This window comes from Schistocerca nitens, chromosome 5 (genome assembly GCF_023898315.1).
Source record: "Schistocerca nitens isolate TAMUIC-IGC-003100 chromosome 5, iqSchNite1.1, whole genome shotgun sequence".
NCBI lineage: Eukaryota > Metazoa > Arthropoda > Insecta > Orthoptera > Acrididae > Schistocerca > Schistocerca nitens.
In genome coordinates, this window is record NC_064618.1 from 614,293,906 (window position 1) to 614,321,703 (window position 27,798).

General features: G+C 43.5%; 1 protein-coding gene across 1 annotated transcript in view; it reads left to right on the forward strand.

Moving 5' to 3' along the window:
* Window positions 1-27,798, forward strand: part of LOC126260617 (thymus-specific serine protease-like) — a 251,955-nt gene that overhangs the window by 196,825 nt on the left and 27,332 nt on the right. Inside the window, exons 6-8 of the mRNA XM_049957954.1 lie at window positions 8,682-8,817; window positions 19,284-19,570; window positions 25,989-26,121. Coding sequence (XP_049813911.1) covers window positions 8,682-8,817; window positions 19,284-19,570; window positions 25,989-26,121 — 556 coding nt within the window. The remainder of the gene's footprint in view (window positions 1-8,681; window positions 8,818-19,283; window positions 19,571-25,988; window positions 26,122-27,798) is intronic.

The window sequence follows — 27,798 nt, forward strand, 5'->3', positions numbered from 1 at the left end:
GAATACTTCGAACGCTATGGTTAACGTTGCTCTCATAAACTACTTTTTTTTTTAATTCTTCTGGGTCTTCAGCGTGCAATATGTGTTGTAGATACAGTCTCAGACCAAAAAATTGACCGCCGAGTCGTTCACGTAAGGTGGACAATACAGTCGTGCTCCTCTCAGAATTCTATGTCTGGCAATATGCTCGATCTAGCAACATGTAGACTGCGGCACTTCCCAGAGGAAGTCTTGACTCCAGTCTTAGTACATTACTCTTGACTACGACCGTAGTCTTGAGGTAAAACGCGAGACCAGCTAATATGATATTGTAGATTCGCTTGAATTACACTCATAGCTTCAGCACCGAGAGGAAAGGGGCGATAAATATTTTGTCGATATGTGCTTTCGGTCGCCAGACGTCATATTAGCTGGTCTCGCGTTTTACCTGAACACTACGGTCGTGTTCCAGCAGCGGTATGAATAAAATGATAGTAATAATAACAGTAATAATCGAATTATCCGGCAACTTCACACTTCACAGTGGATTTTCTCGAACTAAGAAATTTGCTGAATTTGTGAAAAATCAAAATGGCTTCACATCCAGCCTATGATGTCTAGAAGAGTCTTTACATCCTGCTGACATGAGAATAGCATAATCTCTGCGTCAGAAGCTTGCTTCTACTTGACCATTTAATAGACTCGCATTTTTTCCACCGTGACTAATTTTGCAAGCTAAGCACATCATCCGTTACAGCACACTCTTGGGGCTGGGAAATGTGGCCACAATGGTATGGTGGAACGAGCTATCACAGGTGCAATGCGTGGGTTCAGGCATTTACTTTTAAGAGGCACAAACAGATTTATTTTACCTCTGGTAACCTCAAGAGAAAGACGTTATAATCCAGAATCCGCATTAAACATCACGTTCCTTCATTACCAACTGGGCAGAGCCGGTTTACGTTGGGAAATGACACAGCGGAAGTCATGGTAAACAGAAATACAGTCGCCAGTAAGCTTACTTACATTAGAAAATTTTATTTTATTTGATGAACCGCTAGCCATTTAAAGGGACAGGGCTCTTATTTTACTTGTACTTGATTGAACTAGAGACGTTTAAAAATTTGGTGCTGGACTGTGATTCGAATTCGTATCTCCTCTTTCGAGGATCTGAATCTCTCGGAACAGTGTAGTTCAGTCATTTCGTTCCTTTTCCCAAGACTGCAATCTTCTCTAGGTCTCCTCCAAAGGTAAGTATGTGGATCTGAAACCCGATCCAGTACAAAAATATTCATAATTTCATTTCTAGCTTTATCAAGTGCACACCCACCTGATAGTGAAAATTAACGCGCAATTTCAATGTCTGTTCATGTGTTTCCAACAATCGCAACAGGTGTCGTTATTTCTGGTCAAACACGCACACATCTTACCGTTCATGAGTAAGCAACTGATACTTAAGCTATATTCGTGGATGCACGGTAGGTGTGCAGTTCGATTGTCGCTTAGGCACAAAAGTTTGTATCCTTATTTTAGATTCAGACACCTAGCGGCTCGTAAGAAAAACCGATACGTAAAATTTGATTTTTCTTAGTTAACAATCGGATTACGTGTTGGGTTCGTATCTCCATCACAGAACTTCACATCATGCACTTCATCTTTAAATGCATGCACACTTTGTTACTTCAGAATGGAGGTATATCAGACATCTTTCGTGGTTAGACAACAGGGACGAAAGGGTCTTGATAGGAGTCACGGTTTATTACAAAAATTGTCGTCTTTTATCTTCAAGTTTAGATTTGGTTACTGGTATTGGCCAAAATTTCGGTAATTCATGACTCTTCATGGCTAATCATCGATATTATGTGATTAGATTAAATTAGATTACATTAGATTAACTCTTGTTCCATAGATCATGAATACGACATTTCGTAATGATGTGGAACGTGTCATTTTAATGAAAGATTTCTTTAAATACCATGATTCAATTTCTTTACAACAATTTTTTACACTCTCTCTCATTGCTTTTTATTTATCTCTCTCTCTCTCTCTCTCTCTCTCTCTCTCTCACACACACAAACACACACACACACACACATTCTTTTTTATTTTTATTTGTATGTTGTGCTCGACTATCGGCGAGGCACGAAAACGCCTGTGAATGACTTTCTTAGTTTTGAGTACACTTACGAAAGAAATATAAAAACAACAATGAGAGTTACTGATTTATGATGCTCAGTTTGCAGTCAGTTCTGAGTATTATTAGTAACTACGCTCCAGTCCCTAAACCTAGTTACAGAAAGCGAATCAGACGCATTACGTATTCCAGGCCGTAGCAGCCGTGACTTGGAGACACCAGCTATGGTCACTTCCCAGACCGCTGTAGGATCACATCGATTCGTCTTCTTCCTGCTGGTACTGTAACTGAGATTTGGTAACAAGGCAACGTATGTTTGGCAACTCTGTGATCGACGAGTTACTTCCTGGTGTGCACGGAATTAAGCCTCAAAGTTCACTTGATTTTACCTGTCATTTCCATTGAATAATCTGAGTTATTATCGCTTGAAGGGTAACAAAAGATTGAAAATTTACGGTTTTCAGCCCAGGAAAGTCGTTGCAGGTGGAAACCGCAACTAATCTCGACCTTCAAATAGCGGTTTACGAGTTCTAGTTACTATTGCCCTCGTAATAGGAAGCTAAGACCCATACCTCCTCGCCAGCTCTGTGGTAACGTGCTGACCTGTGAAAAAGCGTCTGTTACGGTTCGCAGTTCCAGTCTCACTGACTGTAACGTTTTTATCCCTTCTGTGAAAGAGCTACAAGCAGTCAGATCAAACATCAATAAGGAAATCGCAAGAAAATGCTTTCAGCTCATAGTGCAATGTTGAAAAACTTACAATGCTGCACAACAGGTACGGCCTCTTTCCGCTGCTGACAAGCGAATTTTGGGTTTCTAGGAATACGTAGCTATATTTATGAAATGCCACATTTGCATACCTCTTGAGTATGACACAGCATACCAATTAAACACAGACCCAATCAAAATCTAAGTGAGTAGTATTTTACTAATTCGTGTCGATAGAGGCATGCTTGTGTACAGATACTTTCGTCGTAAGGTTATCATGGTTAGTTTTATTTCATTTCTTATAATACAGTGCACAATTTTCGTAAGGTTTCCTTTAGTGTTGTTAAAACAATAGCAAACATGAGAGAGAAATTAATCATCAACGATATATGCGAATTCTCTGATGTTACCTATGACAGTCTGACAATGCACATGCAGTTTATTGATTACATGCATGTAGAAAACTTGTTCTGAGTTAAAGCTGTCAAACAAAGTTTGAAGAAGAATAAAATATCACTACCACACGACGGCTAATGTAGAAAATACTTTTCTGACATATTATGGCACGATGCGCTCTCCCTGCACATCTTCGAGATGCATCTGCTGTCTGCTGTCTATTAAACCCGAATAGAACAAAATGTCACAGTAGTTAGCCCTTTTTTCACATGCGACTACTTTGGGTTGAGAAGTGAAGGGAATTATGTTCAAAGTTCCATTAGATTGATACCTTCAGCAGAGAGCAGAATTGCGTTTTAAAAAATGTAGCACTGAATGTATTCGAACTCGCGACATCTTATCTATGCTACAAGCTGACACGTAGCTACAGCAGCTCCAGAGCTCGGCAACTATTCCTCCAGAACTTTTGGATTCCACAGCACTATGAGATTATGCATATGGCCAGGTCTTGACTTCTGAGAGACAAACAGTTACAGCTTTTCTTTTGGACTGAACGACGTTTTCTAGTAACAGATAGCGCAATAGAATAGCTCAAGTGGAAAGGAACACTTCCTATTTAAACTTCTGCATCCTACACTGTTGGCAGTTGTGTGTAGGTGGCAGTTACGTGATTTTATTTCTGTGATTAGAAAATAGTCGAATGTATGCACTGGGTAGCCGAGGCAGCTAGTTCACGGTGATTCGGTCAACCAAGTAAATGAATTTACTGAACATGCTGCAAATTACTACAGGGAGCCTGTGTGTCAGAATTCTCATCCAGTGTGGCGCAACTGCGTTACGATAGAAAAATGACTCGCAGAGAAGAGGATTTCGTGGTCTGTTGGACGGATGGTAGGTTGTTATACCTATGGTCTGGGTTCGATTCCCACATCCGTCAATGATTTTAGATAGGGAGAGACAGATTCCATTCTCTCCTGGCTACACCAAGTGAAGGAGATATAATGGCTGCGTGGTCTGAAAATTCACATTAAAGATGATATTCCTTCTTTACCAAGTAGACGGTAGGTTGAACCACAATAAAGTCTGGAGTGGCGACATGTAGAAACTTCCGGGTGTAGGTCGGCGTTACCTCGCTAAATTCACTTGACATTCGTTTTCCACATCGAAGGCTCGTACGATATAATCCACTGCAAGATGACACAATTAGAAAGTATATTTAATTTCTGGACTCCAAGAACGGCGTTCTTCACATAAGTAACACCTGTTTGTGTGTGCATTCGGGAGGACGACGGTGCAATCCCGCGCCCGGCCATCCTGATTTAGGTTTTCAATGATTTCCCTAAATCGCTTCAGGCAAATGCCGGGATGGTTCCTTAGGAAGGGCACGGCCGATTTCCTTCCCCATCCTTCCCTAATCCGAGCTTGTGCTCCGTCTCTAATGACATCGTTGTCGACGGGACGTTAAAACAGTAATCTCCACCTCCTCTGTTCGTGTGTTTAAGGTTGCGTTTTGAGACTCAAGCAACATCGTAGTGACTATATTCCGCCTCTGGCCGCCAGTGTGTCGTTAGCTCAGAGGTTCCCTTGTGCGTTGCAGTGCTTGTACTATAAGACATAGCAGTTCGAATCACGGTAGAAGCCGCTGCCTACAACCTTTTATTTTCCATTTTAATTAATGGAGTTGCAAACTGCTAGTAAAAATTTCTTATGCGAAATCTGAAGAATGCCTTTAAACATCAATCTTCGTCCGATTTCGACTTAGTAAATTAAGTTAATATCATGGATTTCTGCTTTGCAAATTCCAAGGTGCTTCACTGTAAAATAGACCCTGAAAAGATTCAAACCGACTGTCAACGATATAAATTTGAGCTTTGTTCGTCATATAGGTCTAACATGTCAGAAGGTTGTTTATGAAGTGCACATGTTCATTAATGTAGTTCCCTTCTTCTAAATTTTTGCAATAGCATTTAACTGTAGACGTTTTCTAAAACCGGCGTTAGCAATTCCTTTCCGTTCTCTGAAACCTTCAAAGTGACAAATTTTTCTGGTTTAAATCTGATGACCTTAACTATCACTTCCGATCAACAATAAATACTTCATGAACCCATACATGGAACTCCAAATGTGCAGTGTTCCTGCACTGCTACAGAGCATGCATTGCAAGGTATTCACACAGTTTATCGCATAGACTTACCATAAGGAATGAAACAAGAACTGTAATACACTTTACACCACAGACGCTCACTCTGGCTTGACGAAAACATCCAAACATTGACCAAAAGTTGCACAAATAATTGAGTTTGAAAGGAAAAGAAACGAGGTATGAAGCATTTATAAATTCATCGAATGTAGTGAGGTGGTTTAATTTCGTCCCAGTCTACAAAATTAATTTCGGGCCATACTCAGCTCTTGCCGATTAATGTAATATAATACCCACCTACTAATCAGGGCGTCTGTCTCCGTTGCTTTTGAGCGTGAATGGAAATTGTAGAAATTTTCTGTGGAGTAACATTTAATAATAAAGCGTTTTAAATCATCAAAAGCGATGAGCGGTAGCAGGCGCTTTCGATAAAGAACGGGGGAGTGCAGCGCCGCTGCTGTCGCCACGGCCGCTGCCAGTAGCCAGCAAATGGATCCCGGAGCTTTGCCGCATACGGCGTCCAGAGGAGGACAGTCTGCAGGAAATCTGCCGCAAAATCGTTACTGGATAAAATTTTGATATCGGTGTGTCACAAAGCGAAATAGATTGAATCTGCGCTACCATTACATTCACGTCTTCAGCATTCAGACAGAAGAGGCTATAAAAATATTTTATGCCAGCTGCTCTCGATCCACTGACATTATGAACAGAAAGAACGCACGCTACCGCTAGACCACAGGCGTAATCAGCCTAGAGTTCTCTATCATGGGACAAGTTTTCCTCCAGGAAGTGCCGCAGTCTACAGTGTTGCCAGATTGTGCAGATAACCGGACTTAGAGAATTAGCGAGTTGGCCAGTTTTTTTGTCCCATGTCGCGATCGGCGCGGACTTAGCCTCTGAAGCGGCCGGCCGCCGGTCAAGTTTTATGTCAAAGAGTGTACATTGCGTCCAACATTCTCAACCATGGCAACATTAACTTCTTCAACAGTCTGTGGCGGAATTGGCCGTCTGTCTTTTCCAGGAACAATTCCGAAATTGCCACTTAATACGAAAGTTTGAATTGTGCTCTTCAACCCCTGTGCGGGAAGGACATCTCCCTGTATTCTTTTAATGTGTCGATACCCGCGGAGAGCTGCAGCAGTATTGCTGTCGTCTCGATAAAAGTGCTCACCTTGTCCAGACCATCGCTGACTGTAATTCACGCTGATGCTAGTGTTTCAGCCCTACGTTGCCGCACCGGTACCGGAGCCTAGCGGCAAGTCATGACACTAACACCACTAACAACGCAAATCCTGCAGCACACAGTCTGAACATCATTCCTATAAAGATGGATACCCATACGGTAAATAGTTTTCCGTCTACACTTGCTGAAGTAGCGAAAGTCTGGCGCCAGGTGTTAAGTTGCTGGTGACTGTTGGTAGGAAGGGTCATCCTGGTGCAGCTAGCTAGTGTGGTAGCTAGATCGCCCGCTGATTACCCAGTGTGTGTCGATTTGAGATGACGATAATGGAACAACAAAAGTCAATTCACTTTCTCCGTTTAGATGGGTCCAAATCAGTTACAACTGTACGACGTGACTTTGTCTGGGGTGCGGCATAGCAGCTCCTACAGCCTAACGGACATACAAGACATGCGTTTCTCCCTTGGCCCTCAAGGTCAGCTGGTCTCACCATATGAGGCCTTTCTGTGAGGGTTTGTGAAAGGCTCTGGTTATATGCCTCCCCCTCCAACGACTTTGAGTGTATTGAACTACCGCATAGCAACAGCAGTGAATGCGAAACTCCAGACATGCTCGTAAAACTATGGGAAGAGTATGACTATCGTCCGGATGTTTTCCGTAGGTGCAGGGTAGGATTTTGTATTCTTTCCTAATATTGGCTGATTGCTTACAAATAGAATACACGGGGTTTCTCATGATTACGTTTTATGATTCACGGAAGAGTTAGTACGTACATCTGGTTCCGTATTGGTAGTCTCTTCCAATATTCCTTCATTGTTCCCTGCATGAGGTGAGTCGTCTCAAAATTCTTCTACAAACGAGAGCGTGAAATCCTACATTGAAAATATGCAAAAAAAGGAAAAACAAATGTCCAGTAATGGAGTGGCGATATGCAGAAGTCTCAACGAATAAAATTTATACGAGACATGATGAAAAAGAAATACCGATATCAGCCGCTCGAGGGTATTGTAATAAATCAGTGAATATTCACTGATAGCTCACATAAAATTTTGAGACGACTCACCTCATGCAGGGAACAAGGAAGGAATATTGAAAGAGACTACCAATACGGAACCAAACGTACGTACTAACTCTTCCATGAATCATAAAACGTAATCATTAGAAACCCCATGTATTCTATTTGTAAGCAATCAGTCAATATTAGGAAATCATTTTCTTGCTTTAGTTTTTCGTAATATTAGGTCTTTTATTTTTATTTTTATCTTTGTTTTTTATCTTCTTTATTATCTGTGATTTATATTTTTAGTTTTAGTTTTTTATACTATTTTTTATTTCATTTTTGTATTTTCTTGCGTTCTACTTTTTGCAATTGTTTTTTGTTTCTTTTTATTTTTAATTTTTTCGTTTAATTTTCTTTCTTCATAACAGTTTTTTTATCGCCTTATCTTCTTTTAATTTCGCAGACAAGAGCTCTAACGCCCTTTTTTCTCCTCTAGTTCTCTTTCAATGAAGGCATTGGCCGCTGACACCAATAGTGTCACCAAAACCTATCTAACCTACAAACAAATCTAGTATCCAATGTCACCGCCACTTTTGCCCTAAAAACTAACTAGGACGGATGTTTTCTACCACTTCAGGCTCCACCCACGAACGAAAATAAAACACACCTACGATTATTTCGTGTAAAAACGAGGGAGGAGGAAAGGGTACAATGCTTCTTTTTAAAAATCTTTTCGTTTACCACGTCGGCCACCCGAATACACTTCTCGTCCACCACGTATTTCTACCCCGTATTCACAACTTGTCGCACACTACTTCCACAGCGCCACCCTGTCCACCATCTTCATCCCTCACAGCATTTTAGCATGAGTCCCGCAAGAGGTCGGAACTAAGGTGCATCCACATTGAAGATATTTCATGAAATGCCATCCAGGTGTATGGATATTAGTACTATATGTGTTGTGTCTGTTCTTTTGGACATGTCAGAAAGAACAGACATCACACATATAATAGCGATTGTGTGCCACAGTCTGGAATACTAAACCAAACTCCATCCGAATGGTGCGAGCTCAGTGGACACTACGCAAACGCTTGCACCTTTGATGAAAGGCCTTCTGCATAACATCGGTGTCCCCTCGTCGTAGGCTACCTGGAGGTGGTGGGGGAGGTGATCGGTGCCAACGACGCCGCTTGCCTGGAGGACATCCGTGCTGCGGCAGCTGAGCTCGAGGACCGCCTGCAGACAGAGGCAGACAGCGCCATCATCAGCAAGTTCTTCAGGTGAGTAGCACAGGCCACGCAATGGGAAATTTTACTCAGATGCGATGAGGGAACATTTACGAGAAACACTTCATAAATAATGCACGGGTTGGTATTACTGTGGACTGTTTGATGCGACAACAATTACGTCAGATGTAGTTGGGAGCCTTAGGAAGAAGTAGTGTCCTTATTTTTTTCGCTGTATACTTTAATATAAAATTGGCGAGAGGTAGAAATGGATCCCGCAGCGATCTCGGGTACTGTGACTATTGAAGACCAAGACCAAAGGTCGTACATCAAGATCGAAACTTTACGCTGCAAAAATACGCGGCAAAAAAAAAAATCCACAGTGGGTTAATTGGTGTTTGCGGTGAGTTTACAACGGGCTGTAGTTACAGTTTCACGACGGGGTAATTCATTTCGTGGTGGTTGTATGAACATAGAAGATAAGCCAAATCTCGGAAACTGATGAACGATGTGAGAAACTTGTGGCAGACGTTCTTGAAGAAGATCGCAGTGCGACTTGTGAGGAACTCTCCGTAGCCACACGAATCCCTCCAGTATCAGTATTCAGTATACTGACAAATGATTTGAAGAAGAGAGAAATTTCTGCGAGACAGATCCCACACTACAGAAACTCCCGGACATTGCAATCTTGCTCAAACAACGATTCGATCGCGATCGCGAAGGTCAAGGATTCTTGTGTCGAATTGTCACTATTGATGAAAGGTGGATTAGAGACTTTCAACCGGAGTTGAAATCACAGTAAAGTGAGAGGAGAGTTTCACATTCTCGACGTCAAAAAAATGTCGGCAGGCTCAATCAAATCTCTACCAGTTGATGATTTCTGCTTATGAGCACCAAGGAATTATCATGATAGATAGAGTCCCACGAGTAACAAGTGTCACAGTAGTGTAGTATCGTAACTTCATGCGAAACCTGCACAGAGAAACGCAGAAAACGCTACATCAATTGCTCGAGGCTGGGCCGCTCATTCTTCACAATACTCGTCCGCATGTCGGCAATGCTGTAGCCCAAAAACTGCGCGAATATGGATGAGAAATGTTGCCGCATCCTCCCTACAGCCCGGCCATGAGTGCACCAGACTTCGACTTGTTCCCGAATTGTAAAAACCTGTGCGTGGACATCGTTATCTTTCCCTGGAAGGGCTTTGTACCACCGTTACCCGATCTTCCGAGGCATTGGGATTCAGTTATAAAAAGGTAGGAAGACTATATTGGGGGACTGTAAAAATATTGAAAAAAATAAAAGTTTAAGTAAAAAAATTAGTGTGCATTATTTATGAAATGTCCCTCGTACTACCGAGCAAAGGTCGAGTCTCCAGTTGAAGTCCTTCGATTTTTTTTCAGTCTTCTGACTGGTTTTGGTGCGGCTCGACACGAAATCCTCTCCTATGCCAACCTCTTCACTCCTGAGCAGCACTTGCAACCTATGTCCTCAATTATTTGCTGGATGTAATCCAATCTCCGTCTTCCTCTACAGTTTTATCCTCTACAGCTCCCTCTAGTACGATGGAAGTTATTACCTGATGTCTTAACAAATGTCCTATCACCCTTCCCCTTCTCCTTGTCAGTGTTTTCCACATGTTCCTTTCCTCTCCGATTCTGCACAGAACCTTCTCATTCTCCACCTCATTAACTCACCTGATTTTCAACATTCGTCTATAGCACCACATCTCTAATGCTTAGTTTATGTTTCACTATCATACAATGAAGGCTAAATTGGCTGAATCTTCTTAATAATCAATTCCACTTCCGAGTAGTTCAGTCTATACATAAGCCAGCTTCTTAATTATACTTATATGAAGATGGTGTCTGATCTTTCGGACATGTCCGAAAGAACAGACACCATATCCACATAAGTATATAGTTTTCGCACACACTGCACTATCACTGAAACATAACAGAGCATCCAGCACGCCTGTTTTCAAAGTATTTAGTCCTATCGTAACAGTGTTTTGTATCTGTTGCCATACATAGTTGTTAAAACTCTCATTTGGGTTTTGAGTCCTACCATATTGTTACTTCTCTAATAATCTCGTGTCACTAAGACATTAGAGATTAAAAAGTCATAACAAACAAGTGAGGACAAAATGGTTCAAATGGCTCTGAGCACTATGCGACTTAACTTCTGAGGTCATCAGTCGCCTAGAACTTAGAACTAATTAAACCTAACTAACCTAAGGACATCACACACATCCATGCCCGAGGCAGGATTCGAACCTGCGACCGTAGCGATCGCTCGGTTCCAGACTGTAGTGCCTAGAACCGCACGGCCAGTGAGGACAAAATTCTGTTTTTAACAGAGCTGTCTACATGACATGGTGGAGGTGTCATGTGTACAGATAATTGTATATTCTAATTCTGGGGCTTTTTCCACTAGAATTTCCTTGAAAGAAACTTTTTATTGTTCAGAAAACTACAGAGAATTTTTTAAGACAAAATTAAAAAATCGATTTTTTGACACTTAACAAAGGAGTGTCCACAAGGTACTCATAGTAACTATATAAAAGAAAGATTAAAACTTGGTCACCGAGAACGTTGAAATAGACATCGTGGTTCTTATTAATGGTAATCTTACCAATTGGATCCACGTCAAGTAATGGAAAGTGCCCCCAAAAATATCAAAGGAGCACCTCAGGAATGACCGACGTCCTCCACATGCTGCGAGTTATAGGCGTCACTCTGCGGCTTTAATCATTTGAAAAGAGCCAAGATCACGACTCGTAGGAATGCACTACAAAGTCCTAGACAGCTACTGTCCAGTTCCTGTGCTGTATGGGCCACTGAAGACGAGCAGCTCTACACTGAGGTAGCAAAAGTCATGGGATGTCTGCCAATATCGTATCGGACCGCCTTTTGCCCATCATACTGCAGCATCTCCACGTGCCATGGTCTCAACAGTTCGTTGGAAGTCCCCTGCGGAAATACTGAGCTATGCTGCCTCTTTACCTATCCATAATTGCGAAAGTGTTGTCAGCATAGGATTCTGTGCACGAATTGACATACCATCCGTGAAGTTAATCAAAAGGACGCTCTCTTCGTCCCAAGAAACGGCAGCCATTATTTTTCGATTCAGAACGGAGATTGCTTAAACTTTTTCGGGTTGGTTGAATTTACTGTTGTTTCAATTCTGCGTTGGTGTGCGATACCCACGTCTCGTCGCTCTTAACAATGTGTGAAAAAAAAAAGAATCATCTCGATATTCTCTACAGCGTCCCAAAAACTGTCATGCACTACGTATTCTTTGTGCTAATAAGGGGGCATTTTTGGAACCCGTCTCGCACACAGTTTGTGATGCCCATGCAGTTCACCTTCATTCCTCTAAACTGAGGTTCGAACAACGTTTCGGAATTCATTAGCCAGAACACAAATTGTCAATCAAAGATCACTTCGAAGGTTTTGGTTTACTTGATCAACGTATTCGTCGGTCCGAATACTTGGCCTGCCAGTCCGCTGTTAATCATGAGAATTTTTCTGCGACAATTTTCAAATTTTCCACACCATTTTAGAACTTGTTCGTCACTCATTATTTCAGATCCTTACTTTAGGCATAACTCAAGATGAATTTCAGCGGCTGAAGATCCTTTTGCCAGCAAAAATCTAATCACACGGCGTACTTCACAACTGGCGGAATCTACCATTGTCTCGGCCATTGTGATCTGGTCTCATTGACTGGCAGATGACTACTGAAACGAACCAGTCGTTTCCTAATGGGTCGGTAGATAGCGCTGCATGCGTGAACCTTCATTCAGGGCTACCATCAGTTAAATATTGGTCACCAGAACTTAGTTTTGGAATGCGACTCATACGAGTATATAATATGTAGATGTTCAAAATTTCTATAACAAAAAGTGCCTGTCAAAAGGCACTAAAATCAGATACTACAACACAGTAATCAAACCGACAGCTACACATGCAAGTGAAACACTCTCATTGGACCGAAAACTAGATGTACAAGAAATTAGGAAAGTAGAGATAACGATTATTACAAAAATTCTGCGACCACAGAACACACAAGATGGATACAGACTGCATACCATCAAGACTACAGAGAAAGTATCAGACATCGAAAGTGACGTCAGAAAGAGACGAATGAAGTTCTATAGACACCTAGACAGAACACGGAAACAGACTAATTAAACGTCTATTGGACTATACGACATCACTTGAAGTATGAACACCCTGCGTAAGCGAAGTTAAGAAACTTTGACAAAAGCAAAAACTGATATAACGAACACATCAGACAGGGATACATTCAGAAGCAAAACTGACAAGTGGAAGTGTACTCCAGAGACAGAACCAAGACCATATCGACCAAAGAGGGCCGAAGAAAGAAGAAATGAAATGAAATGTCGTGTGGCTAAGGCCTCCCGTCGGGTAGACCGTTCGCCTGGTGCAGGTCTTTCGATTTGACGCCGCCACTTCGGCGACCTGCGTGTCGATGGGGATGAAATGATGGTGATTAGGACGACACAACATCCAGTCCCTGAGCGGAGAAAATCTCCGACCCAGCCGGGAATCGAACCCGGGACCTTAGGATTGACATTCCGTCACGCTGACCACTCAGCTACCGGGGCCGGAAAGAAGAAAGGCCATCGGGGAGAAAATGAAGAAATATTGGGAAAATAAGAAGAACGTTAAGACTGAAAAACACCTTTTTATCGTTCTCCAATGGGGACATTCGCTAATAATAATAATAATGGATGTATGCCACTGAGTATATGTAAAGGGAGTGAATTATGTGCATCAGTCTTGTTCTAGTGAACGGTGCATTGTTTCATTTTGAACCTCATAATTTCTGGAAGGAACTGCAAAGTGCTTTTTAGTGGTTGCATTGTGCTGCGACCGCCACACGGAAACCAGTGTTGCATGATGGCAACTTCTGCCTTCTTAGTCACTTGTGCAGAGAGCTGTGGGATTGGATCTCCAGTACAGCGGCGGGGACGTAGCCAGGCATACTTGTTCGTTTTTAATCGATGATTCCATACAAGAGGTCGATGACTGAAGCCCAGAAGCCGACCATGGCTAACGGGTAGCGAGTGAGAACGCTGAGGTAGCAGAACGCTGTGACAGCAGGACAGCAGCCGGCGTCGATGGCGGTCTTGCTGACGCGAGTCAGTTGTCCACTCTACAGCAAGCGATTTTAGATCGTTGTCCATGACCCAAGGCAGCTGGCAGGAGCGTCTAACCCAGGACAATCAGAGACTGGGCAGACTGACTGCAGCATTTGGCGAATGTATGCACTGGGGGCCCTCACCTCAGCGTGTCCAGGTCAAAGCCGAGAACCATCAGGGGTAGCTGACACGTCGTAGACCAGTTGAAGATGCAGATTAATGAGGCTGTAGCTGCTTGACCACACATTTCACTGATGACTCACGTGGGGACACGGCGCTGACAGAATGACACTAACAACTGAACGGGGAGCATATACAGGGTCATTCAGCTGCCCCTACTGGGCATTTTATGCAACCCACTATGTTACGTCTCGGCCTCAGAAACCATGACAGATTTTCATATTCTCTTGCTTGCTATGTGCTAACTATTACTCCCACAGAAAAAAAAGAACTGGACCTTTTTTATAGAAAATTTAATGTAGTTAAATGTTGTGCTGCAATACGTTTTCACTAGAGACCGTAGTTTTAGAGTTATCCAAGAAAAACATACAAAAGTGAACTTCAAACATGCCCACACTCATCCCTCGCCACTCAGGATGTCTAGTATGGTGTTCGCTAAAGCTCAATTACGTTGACAATTCGATCCAAACTGAATCGTTACAAGCACGGTAGCCAGAGGGCTTGACGAAAACAATGGTCTAATTGTTTATGTTATGCTGTAAAAATTTGCGAATTAGTTAGCTAAAATTTACGCAAACACAAATTTTACAATTTGTAAGAGTTCGACCAAGTTGGTTGCGTAATAAGGCCAGTCACTGAGGACCGAAAAAGATCGAAATTGGGAATAAATCGTGCAGTTGCAAATTTTTGTTCAGTGGTATGAGGGAGTGCCATGACAGCATATTGTGTGTGAAAATGGTGGTAGGTTTGAAGATCACTTTCTTCCGTTTTTCTTGAATAACTCGAAAACTATGGCCTCTAGCGATAATGTATGCCCATACAAATTTAACTACATTAGATTTCCTACAAAAAGGTCCTATTCATTAGTTTGCATGTAGCGAGCGACAGAATATGGAAATACTTGCGCCTGGTTTTTGAAGGCCTCATATAACTTCGTGTGTTGGATAAACCATCGGTAGGGGCAGTTGAATCGCCGTGTAAAAGCACTCACTCTAGCCAGGGTGTTACGGCAGGAGTTCCCATCACAGCACTTACAAGGGGAGGCCACGACGTTTGGGACGCGGATTTACTGCAAACTTCGTACACTCGTAGTACTCCATGAGGACAACAAAATGTGTGAGCAGTAGCGTGTACTTCTCAAGCCTTATTGAGAAAATCGCAAGATAATTTCGGTGGTCAAATATATACCCGTGGGTGGCCATTATTACCATAAAGCGCCGGCAGCCGAATGGTTAGCGTTCAAGCTCCGTAATCGCTGGATCGAGTCCCGTTCGTCAGTCTTTTTTTTTTTTTTCTAACACAGTCATTTTCTTTACTATTTATATTACAGTTGATGTAATGAGAAAAATACGTGTAATCGGATGAACTTTTATTAAATTTACAATGTTATTTGGTAGTCTACAAATTTTTATTATCACAAATAATATAATATTCATAACTACCGACTAGTAAACAACCAAACGCATAAAGTGATGCCGAAAATGCATGCTTGTCCGTGTCTTCAAAATTGTTCGTATTTAATCGAAAGAGAACGAGAAATTGCTTCTCGTGAAGACGCTATTAATATACACTCGATACTGCATGACCAATTATCAGCGCCGATATTAAAGGAAATGCTGCGTTGTGAATGGTTTTCTTCCAAATTATGGGCTGAAAGAGAGGTTTTTGAAAATGTTAACGAGGTTTGTTTTTCCACGGAAAACCTCAAAATACATTGCGTATGCGGAAAGATAGCATTTATTCAATGCAGCTGGTGCCGTTTAACTTTGTTTTTCATGTTTTTACGAAAAATACCATCCCGCAACTTGTAATGTCGAAAGCGACGATTAATTGTACATCTTTCGAAAGCCGTCTGTGCCGGTCAAACCTTGGAGGTAACAAGTAGTTTCGGGCTCCTTCCCGGTATAAGGGATTTCTCAAATCACGGACAAGCATACATTTTCAGTATCACTTTATGCGTTTGATCGTTTAATAGTCGGTAGTTATGAATATTATACTACTTGTGATAATAAAAATTTGTAGACTGCCAAGTAACACTGTAAATTTAATAAAAGTTCATCCGATTACACGTATTTTTCCCATTACTTCAATTGTAATATAAATAGTAAAGAAAATGACTGTGTTTGAAATAAAAAAAACTTACGAGCGGGACACGATCCAGCGACCCAGTGATTACTTTTTTTTCTTTTTTTTAGTCTGTCTGCGCTTCACGGTAATGATGGCCACGCACAGGTATATATTTCACGACCGAAATTATCTTGCGATTTTCTCAATAACGCTTGAGAAGTACGCGCTACTGCTTACACATTTTGTTGTCCTCAGGGAGTGCTACGAGTGTGCATAGTTTGAAGTAAATCCGCTTTCCAAACGTCGTGGCCTCCCCTTGTTAGTTAGCTGTGGAAACATGGCTTTGTGCCATAGCATGTAAGAGTTCGGTCCATCGCTGAAGGTGGAAACCCACGGTGCAGAATGCTATGCCTCCATTTCTGCCGTTTCCAGATGCAGAATTATGTGTGTGACTGGGCTACACACTTGCTGCGTCTTCCTGCCTTAGTCTGATGCTGCAACAGTCTAAATATAAATAGCACAAACATAGTACACGATTAACTATAGAACATGAACGTTTCATAGTATTCTTAGTTGTGTCGGCTACTGTGGGTCTCAGCACCGACACAAACAAGAAGCGAAGGAAGTTGCCTTGGACGGTGGCAGGTATCCAAAATGACCTGCACATTAAACTTTCTAATTAATAGGACACTTTATTTATAAACATAAAAGAAACATAACTAAACTTCTTGTTATGAAGTGGCTTCCTGTGCTTCCTGCCCCTCCTACATACAATTACTTTACTCTGTTAATACTTACGGAACTCAGACTAAGTACTGTCTTTCTATTAGTACTGATGCTCTCGAAATCTGCGACTGAAATGGGCACGAGTAGCGATGGGTGACTGGATAAGTCAGCGTCGACAGAGGGCGCTGAACTGCGTCTTTCTGGAGGTATGGTGCTGCCCGCTCTTTCCACTGGCGCGCGGGTCAGAGCCGTCTTAAAGCCGTTGGACGGTGTGCAGTCGATGCTTTAGGACGCCACATTTTCCATGACAGTTCCAGCTTTGGACATGTGTTTCACACGTTATGGTTTTGTTTACAAGCGAAGTAATGGTCACAATTACCTTATACACTACTGCCCATTAAAATTGCTACACCGAGAAGAAATGCAGATGATAAACGGGTATTCATTCAACAAATATATTATACTAGAACTGACATGTGATTACATTTTCACGCAGTTTGGGTGCATAGATCCTGAAAAATCAGTACCCGGAACTAAACACTCTAGCCGTAATTACGGCCTTGATACGCCTGGGCATTGAGTCAAACAGGGCTTGGATGGCGTGTACAGGTAAAGCTGCCCATGCAGCTTCAACACAATACCACAGTTCATCAAGAGTAGTGACTGGCGTATTGTGACGAGCCAGTTGCTCGGCCACCATTGACCAGACGTTTTCAGTTGGTGAGAGATCTGGAGAATGTGCTGGCCAGGGCAGCAGTCGAACGTCTTCTGTATCCAGAAAGGCCCGCAACATGCGGTCGTGCATTATCCCGCTGAAATGTAGGGTTTCGCAGGGATCGAATGAAGGGTAGAGCCACGGGTCGTAACACATCTGAAATGTAACGTCCACTGTTCAAACTGCCGTCAGTGCGAACAAGAGGTGACTGAGACGTGTAACCAATGGCACCATCACGCCGAGCGATACGCCAATATGGCGATGAAGAATACACGCTTCCAATGTGCGTTCACCGCGATGTCGCCAAACACTGATGCGACTATCATGATGCTGTAAACAGGTCCTGGATTCATCCGAAAAAATGACGTTTTGCCATTCTTGAACCCAGGTTCGTCGTTGAGTACACCACCGCAGGCTCTCCTGTCTGTGATGCAGCGTCAAGGGTAACCGCAGCCATGGTCTCCGAGCTGATAGTCCATACTCTGCAAACGTCGTCGAACTGTTCGTGCAGCTGGTCGTCGTCTTGCAAACGTCCGCATCTGTTGACTCTGGGATCGAGACGTGGCTGCACGATCCGTTACAGCAAAGCGGATAAGATGTCTGTCATCTCGACTGCTAGTGATAGAAGGCCGTTGGGATCCAGCACGGCGTTCCATATTACGCTCCTGAACCCACCAATTCCATATGCTGCTAACAGTCATTGGATCCCGAACAATGCGAGCAGCAATGTCGCGATATGATAAACCGCAATCGCGATAGGCTACAATCCGACCTTTATCAAAGTCGGTTCAAATGGTTCAAATGGCTCTGAGCACTATGGGACTTAACTACTGAGGTCATCAGTCCCCTAGAACTTAGAACTACTTAAACCTAACTAACCTAAGGACATCACACACATCCATGCCCGAGGCAGGATTCGAACCTGCGACCGTAGCAGTCACGCGGTTCCGGACTGAGCGCCTAGAACCGCTAGACCACCGCGGCCGGCTATCAAAGTCGGAAACGTAATGGTACGGATTTCTCCTCCTTACACGAGGCATCACAACAACGTTTCACCAGGCAACGCCGGTCAACTGCTGTTTGTGTATGTGAAATCGGTTGGAAACTTTCTTCATGTGACCACGTTGTAGGTGTCGCCACCGGCGCCAACCTTGTGTGAATGCTCTGAAAAGCTAATCGTTTGCATATCACAGCATCTTCTTCCTGCCGGTTAAACTTCGCGTCTGTAGCACGTCATCTTCGTGGTGTAGCAATTTTAATGGCCAATAGTGTATTAATAACGCAGTATGTGCCGTAGATGCCGGCCGCGGTGGTCTCGCGGTTCTAGGCGCGCAGTCCGGAACCGTGCGACTGCTACGGTTGCAGGTTCGAATCCTGCCTCGGGCATGGATGTGTGTGATGTCCTTAGGTTAGTTAGGTTTAAGTAGTTCTAAGTTCTAGGGGACTGATAACCACAGCAGTTGAGTCCCATAGTGCTCAGAGCCATTTGAACCTTTTTTTTTTTTTTTTGCCGTAGATGCTCAATTTTTTTTCGCTAATTCGATGACCATAGAATTTGACACTTGTAGAACGTGTAACATTCTGGTTCGACAGAATCCGCCTAAGAAAGAGCCCAGGTTTATTATTTTTAGGTTTCGGGGACAACATTGATCCGTGTTGCAGACTGTGTACGCCTCTGAACGCCAGCAACACGGAAGACGTGGCCTCAGTGGAGGACGTCCTGGAAGTTCCTTTTGCGAATGCAGTGCAGTCGTCGTCCAACAAGGTGGGCCACGGCGTCAGGCGGCTGTGCGCCGCTGCGCGCAAGTCTCCAGGGGAGACTGCGCTGCAGCGGCACGCGGCGCTCGCCGTCGCTGACTTCGGCGCCGACGCACGCGGCTCCTGTCTCAACGCCACCTACGTCGCCACCGTCACCGACCTGCGCCGCACAAACTACTCTTCCTCCAGCTGTGAGTACTTGGACGATAGCTGCGCAGAAGGCGCGTCAGGGGAGGGGACGGTAGTTGTTGGGAGGGGGGGCTCCCTTGCTCACGATACAATGCAGTAGGTGTCGCATAGTTCTAACGAATTAGCCTACACACAAACGCCTATCACGCAGAACTCGTAAGCTACAGCTATCGAGCCTGCAAACGATCGTATTAACCGGTTATGCACGGCAAGACACAATCAACGCTTTCTCTGCGCGATAGCAATGGAAGTACTATCAATGACAGTGCTCCTGAAGCAGAATTACTAAACACAGCCCTCCGAAATTCCTTCATCCAGGAGGACAAAGTAAATATTCTCAAAATCGAATCAAAAACAGCTGCCAGAATGAGTAACTTAAAAGCAGATATCCTCAGAGTAGTGAAGCAACTTAAATGAATTAATAAAAGCAAGTCTGCCAGTCCAGACTGTATGACAATTAGTTCCTTTCAGAGTATGCTGATGCAATAGCTCCATACTAAACAATCATAAACAAACACTCGCTTGATGACATATCCGTACCCAAACACTGGAAAGCTGCACAGGTCACACAAATATTCAAGAATGGTAGTAGGAGTAATCCACTAATTACAGGCACGTATCATTAACGTCGATATGCAGCAGGATCTTGGAACATATATTGTGTTCGAAGACTATGAATTACCCCGGACAGAATGATCTATTGACACACAGTCAACACGTATTTAAAAAACATCATTGGGAGTGTTGTCGACAAGGAATTTCAAATTGATTCCGTATTTTTAGGTTTCCAGAAGGCTTTTGACACCACACCTCACAAGCACTTTGCTGTCAAACTGTGTGTTTCTGGAATATCGTCTCAGTTATGCGACTGGATTCGTGATTTCTTGTCAGAAAGGTCACAGTTCATAGTAAATGACGAAATGTCAGCCGGCCGAAGTGGCCGTGCGGTTAAAGGCGCTGCAGTCTGGAACCGCAAGACCGCTACGGTCGCAGGTTCGAATCCTGCCTCGGGCATGGATGTTTGTGATGTCCTTAGGTTAGTTAGGTTTAACTAGTTCTAAGTTCTAGGGGACTAATGACCTCAGCAGTTGAGTCCCATAGTGCTCAGAGCCGTTTTTTTTGAACGAAATGTCATCCTGTAAAACAGAAGTGATTTCTGGCGCTCTGCAAGGGACTGTTTTAGGTCCTCTGCTGTTGCTTATCTATATAAACGATTTAGGAGACAATCTGAGTAGCCGTCTTCGGTTGGTTGCAGATGATGCTGTCGTTTATCGTACAGTAAATTTATCTGATGATCAAAACAAATAGCAAAACAATTTAAGAAAGAAATCTGTATGGTGCAAAACTGGCAATTGACCCTAAACAACGAAAAATTTGAGGTCATCCACATAAGTACTAACAAGAATCCGTTAAACTTCGGTTACACGATAAATCAATCAAGTAAATACCTAGGAATTACAATTACAAACAACTCAAATTGGAAAGTACTCATAGAAAATGCTGTAGGAAAGGTGAATCAAACACTGTGCTTTATTGGCAGAACACTTACAAAATGCAACAGATCTGCCAAAAAGACTATGCCTGTCCATCCTCTTTTGGAATGCTACTGCACTGTATGGGATTCTTACCAGATAGGATTAATGGACTAAGTCGAGAAAGTTCAAAGGAGGACAGCACGTTTTGTGTTATCGAGAAACGGGGGACATATCATGGACATAATACAGGATTTGGGTTGTACATCATTAAAACAAATGAGTTTCTGGTTGCAGCGGCATCTTCTCACGAAATTTCAATCACCAAGTATCTCCTTCGAATGTGAAAATATGTTGTTGACGCAGACCTACATAGGGAGATACGAATATCATAATATAATCAGAGCTCGCAGGGAAGGAGATAGGTGTTTGTCATCCCACACGCTTTTCGAGAATGGAATAATACAGAAAGTGTGATTTGCACAGGATGCATGTAGATGTAGATATGACAAATAAATCGACAGGTCAACCGTTTATTATTAAAAATGCAATGAATACAGGATTACACTGACATTCCAACAGAGAGGCAGATTTATTTTTGCATGTCTTGGATCCCTGTTCTTCTTTCTCTTGTTGCCAAGTTAAAAATAGTTTCTTTTGCCAGAACACAGCGGTGTTTGTACAGTTTCACCTCACTAACATTTTACTTCAGTTGTGACAGAATCCTGAAACAGCCTACTATTAACCAAACAACCGAGGACAAGTGAAGATGAATAACTCGTAATGTCTTTTAAATTACCAAAATACTTAAATGAATGCCTGACCTGGGAATACATACAAAACTGTAGTTATCATGTAGCGCGTTGTTGCTGCAAGTGATGTGCTTACTCTGTGTTATTGTTAGCAAAACTCTATACGAACTGACTGGGCAATACAGAGTATCCAAACAATACAGTCACTGCAAAATACATTCAGCCTCTTAGGTACTGAATCCTCTGGTCCAGTTCAAAACTAATAACTATGGTCCCTGTGCACATAACAAATAAATAAATTGCCTTACATTTACAGCAGCAATGGTGGATCACGTTATATTCTGCTCTCTCATGAAGAAGAGTAAAATATGCTACCTACAGATTCAGCAGTGCTGAATGATCGCCATAATACTTTGAAATATACATGAAATTCTTTTGGCTGATAAATGAAAATATTTGTGAAAAATTCAATGCCAGCACGTGTGGCGTTGTTTTATCGAAAGTGCAGCTCACAGTATCTTTTCGTGGAATATCACGTGGAAACCATGGAAGCCATAGCGGAGCGGCCGAAGCCGCTGCAAGTAGACGAACACAGCCAGTAAGGCGGAGCCGAGGCTCTACGACTCACTCGGCAGACAGAATATCACTAAGGAGGAAAACTTCAAACAAGCGACGCTGCGGAGCTAAAAGGGGAATGGGGCTATCGGTGCACGATTCAAAGTCAGACATCGCTATGTCATTGTTCCCCATCACAATCTGTACTCCTACACATATTGTATAATAACCTTACAGGGGAAGACATTTTCAATTGAAATTCACTGCCTGGTGCTGATGGATAAATACATTGCCGTGCCTGTGCTGTCAAGAAGAATGATACGATGTTCCTCTGGACATGCATACATGTGCAAGTATGCAGGCAGGAACACTACATAGTATTTATCCGCCAGTACCAGGCAGTGACTTTCAATTAAATATGCGCTCCCTTGTAGGGGATTATATAACGTGTGAACAAGTACAGGTTGTGACCCAGGAACGATAACATACGGAAGTTTGGGTCAGGCTGTGAGTCGTGCACGGATACCCAAAGCGCTTAAGGCGACCGCTTGTGTAAAGCGCTAAATCTGGGTTCGAGTCCTGGCTAGCCATAAATTTTCATTGTCACCTGGAGAGGAATGACTGCTAGTCAGACACACGCACGATTCATCTAGTATGAGCGTCCTGACCTTGTGTAGAATGGGGAAGGCGCGCGATCTATGGGAGCTCGACCGTGGGCAGATTGTGATGACCCGGAAGCTCTGCACGAGCATTTCGTAAACTAAGCGACTTGTCGCGTGTTCAAGGAGTGCTGTGGTGAGTGTCTTCAACGCCTAGAGAAACCAAGTCCAAACTTCGTGAGTTTGGGCAGCCATCCCTCATTACAGATGTCGGACATCGTAGGGTGGCCAGAGTGGTAAAACAGGACAGGTGGTGAAATGCTGCGGAACTAATATCAGACTTAAATTCTGGGTAGAGTACAACTGTGTCTGAGCACACACTGCACCGAACAGTTCTAACGATGGGCCTCTGCAGGCAACGACCCATGAATGCCCCAATGTTAACATCATGACATCTGCAACTACGACTGAAATGGGCACATGACCATCGTCACTGGACGTTGGCACAGTAGCAGAGCGTTGCATGGTCTGATGACTCCCGATATCTTCTTTATTATGCCGATGGGAGAGAGCGAATCAGCCGTCTTCCAGGTGAATAGCTCTTTGACACCTGTACTGGGGATGGGGATAAGCTGGCGGCGGCTCCAGTACGCTCTGGAGAACATTCACGTGGGCATCCTTGGGTCCAGTGGAGCTCGTGCTAGGTACCATGACAGGCAAGGAGTATTATACGCTGGTGATGACCACCGTACACCCCTTCATAACGATCATATTTCCCGATGGCAGCGGCTTTTTTCATCAAGATAATGCGCCAGGTCACAAGGCCAGGAGTGCGATGGAGTGGTTCAAGGAACACAGTGGCGAGTTCCAGTTGATGTGCTGGCCCTCCAACTCGCCAGATCTGGACCAGATCGAACCATCCTCGGAGTTCACAGGAATTAGGTGACTTGTGTGTGCAGATGTGGTGCCAACTCCCTCCAACGACCTACCAAGGCTTCATTGCTTTCACAACACGACGCGTCGCCGTTGTTATCCGTGGCAAAGGTGGACATATCGCCTATTAGGTAGGTGGTCATAATGTTCTGGCTAATCAGAGTACATTTAAAGATTAACGTAGTACAATAGGTGCCTGAGTGTTCTTCAAATCGAGAGCATAACGACGCAGCCGTGTGACCATGGCTGTTTCCATCTTGGAAGACAGCATAATCACCATGAATATGTAGGAGAAAGGGCAAAACCTGATCACAGGTAACGTTGAAATACCCGTCCTGGTTCATGTTCATGTTATCTTGAATGAGTGGGTTCACGTCAAGGCACGAAAAACACAAGCAAAACTTCACAGTGCCATATCAGATCTGAACTACGTCCTCCAGGCATTGTGAGTTAAACACCTCATTGAGCCGCCGAAGCATTCAGCACACTGCATCATTTGGAAACTGGCTACATCGCGACTCGTCGGACAACACAGGCAGCTACTTATATCCATATGAGTGGTGTATAGTCTTTAGGACATTTCCGAAAGAACAGACCAATTTCTGTGTTTGATCCCGCGGCCGGACATAGAATATGTTCAGAAAGGAGAAATTCCGAGCTCTGTCGCATTTGGGCAATGAAAGAATTCATTGTTCAAATTGAAATTTGTACCAAGACCAGGATTCGAACCAAGGTCTCCTGCTTGCTAGACAGATACAACTGCACGGACTACCCAAGCGCGCCTCCCGTCACAATCCAAATTCCCGTTTGCCGCACATTACAAATGTAGCAGCCCCCAGCCCTTTGTCATTTGTTGGTCGCATCACGCTCAGTCCCGGCTATGAGCGCTCTGCACCACTCGTATGCGCCATGAAGGCTAATATGATCATTCAGTGCAGAGCACTCTCCGTCGGACCTCATGCGGGACTGCGCATGATGTGACGAACAAAATGATGGCAGAGGGCTAGGGGATGCTATGTTTGTAGCGTGCGGTAAATGGGAATTTGGACTGAGAGGGGAGGCGTGCTTGTGTAGTCCGTGCAGTTACCTGAAACCGTTGTGTCGCCTTGGCGTAGATGGTTAACGCATCTGACTAGTAAGCAAGCGATCCAGGTTAGAATTACAGCCTCAGTGCAAATTTTCATTTGTTGCTAATGAATACATCCACTTCCTAAACGCGGTAGAGGTCGGAGTTTGTTCTTTCCGAATAGAGTCAGCTACTGTCCAGTTTCTGTGTTGTTTGGCCTATTGAAGACATGCCGTTTTATGTGCTATTGTGGGCAATGGCGTTTTGCGAGGTATCCTCTCTAAACCTGCTACATATACAGTTCTTTTGCAATGTTCACTGAGATACTGGTTGGTATGGATGTGTATTCATTAAAAGCAGAAATTTCTCTGGGGTTTGGAACCGACTGACATTGACAAAGCGAGACACTCATATCGAGTCCTCGTTGGCTAGGATTTTTTTACCACCACAGATTTCACGCTGTGTTTCATGGATGCGAGTGGTACATCGTTCTTTGTAGACACATTGAACGGTCAACGTTGCGCCACCAACAATTAGGATAATTTTATTAGCGGTATGTAATAAACACATGCAAACACAAAACGTAGTTCTTTTTATTTTTGTCATTCATTCACGTCAGCTCATTGACCCATATTAAGGCGTTGGTACCATACAATCAAGCCCACTGCCATGACTTAAGTCAATGGTGGCGGTTCGCTGACCGCTTCCATAGCAATCACAGCCCTCCAAAAGCGAACAGCTGCTGTTTTAAAAGAGTGACTAAAAATTTCTCTGGTGAGCTTATTTCGAATATTTCGTATGGTATATGACTTGAGTACTTTGTGAAATGTCCTGTTCTTAAAAACACAAAAACAGTACCTTTTGTATGTATATTTATGAGCACTTTTTTCTTTGTTTTGGAGTGAACAACCGCCCCCAGCGGTTGTAGAAGAGCCTGAAACGCACTCTGTATTTATAATTTTGCAAATTAATCAATGGTATATATGATTGAAGAGTGAACAGCTGTGAGTAATGACATAGATATTACTGATGTTTGTTCACAGCAAGACAGTGGCTATACCAGACGTGTACAGAATTTGGCTACTTCGTGACGACGGATTCTGATAAACAGCCATTCGGCCACAGAATAGGCGTCTCCTTCAGTGGGGGTATCTGTGAAGCCGTATTTGGACCAGAGTAAGTAATTGGATCTTCAGTTATTTTTGGCCACTGTTTATCTGATAAATGAAACACAGATAACAGAAATCCAAAATTTAAAATAATCCTTTTTCCTTTATTACTTCGTACTGATAGAAGTCTGCAAGAAAGAGTACTTCACTTGTTTCACGCCTCCACAAAGAAACTGTGAAACTGGATCGCGTGAAGGATGGCTAGTAGTGGGGCAGCGTATATTCCACTTAAAAAACAAAAGCATGCCCATTTTAGTGTAATTAACACATGGCATAACAGAGGTAAATTTTCTTCTCACATCGAAAGAAAAATTTTCTTTCCTACACTACTGGCTATTAAAATTACTACACCACGAAGATGACGTGCTACAGACGCGAAATTTAACCGACAGGAAGAAGATGCTGTGATATGCAAATGATTAGCTTTTCAGAGCATTCACACAAGATTGGCCCCGGTGGCAACACCTACAACGTGCTGACATGAGGAAAGTTTCCAACCGATTTCTCATATACAAACAGCAGTTGACCGGCGTTGCCTGGTGAAACATTGTTGTGATGCCTCGTGTAAGGAGGGAAATGCGTACCATCACGTTTCCGACTTTGATAAAGGTCGGATTGTAGCCCATCGCGATTGCGGTTTATCGTATCGCGACATTGCTGCTCGCATTGGTTGAGATCCAATGACTGTTAGCAGAATATGGAATCGGTGGGTTCAGGAGTGTAATACGGAACGCCGTGCTGGATCCCAACGGCCTCGTATCAGTAGCAGTCGAGACGACAGGCATCTGATCCGCATGGCTGTAACGGATCGTGCAGCCACGTCTCGATTCTTGAGTCAACAGGTGGGGATGTTTGCAAGACAACAACCATTTGCACGAACAGTTCGACGACGTTTGCAGCAGCATGGATTATCAGTTCGGTGACCATGGCTGCGGTTACCCTTGACGCTGCATCACAGACAGGAGTGCCTGCGATGGTGTACTCAACGACGAACCTGGGTGCACGAATGGCAAAACGTCATTTTTTCGGATGAATCCAGGTTCTGTTTGCAGCATCATCATGGTCGCATCCGTGTTTGGCGACATCGCGGTGAATGCACATTGGAAGCGTGTATTCGTCATCGCCATACTGGCGAATCACCCGGCGTGATGGTATGGGGTGCCATTGGTTACACTACTCGGTCACCTCTTGTTCGCATTGACGGCACTTTGAACAGTGGACGTTACATTTCAGATGTGTTACGACCCGTGGCTCTACCCTTCATTCGATCCCTGCGAAACCCTACATTTCAGCAGAATAATACACGACCGCATGTTGCAGGTCCCGTACGGGCCTTTCTGAATACGGAAGATGTTGGACTGCTGCCCTGGCCAGCACATTCTCCAGATCTCTCACCAACTGAAAACGTCTGGTCAATGGTGGCCGAGCAACTGGCTCGTCACAATACGCCAGTCACTACTCTTGATGAACTGTGGTATCGTGTTGAATCTGCATGGGCAGCTGCACCTGTACACGCCATCCAAGCTCTGTTTGACTCAATGCCCAGGCGTATCAAGGCCGTTATTACGACCAGAGGTGGTTGTTCTGGGTACTGATTTCTTAGGATCTATGCACCCAAATTGCGTGAAAATGTAATCACATGTCAGTTCTAGTGTAAAATATTTGTCCAATGAATACCCATTTA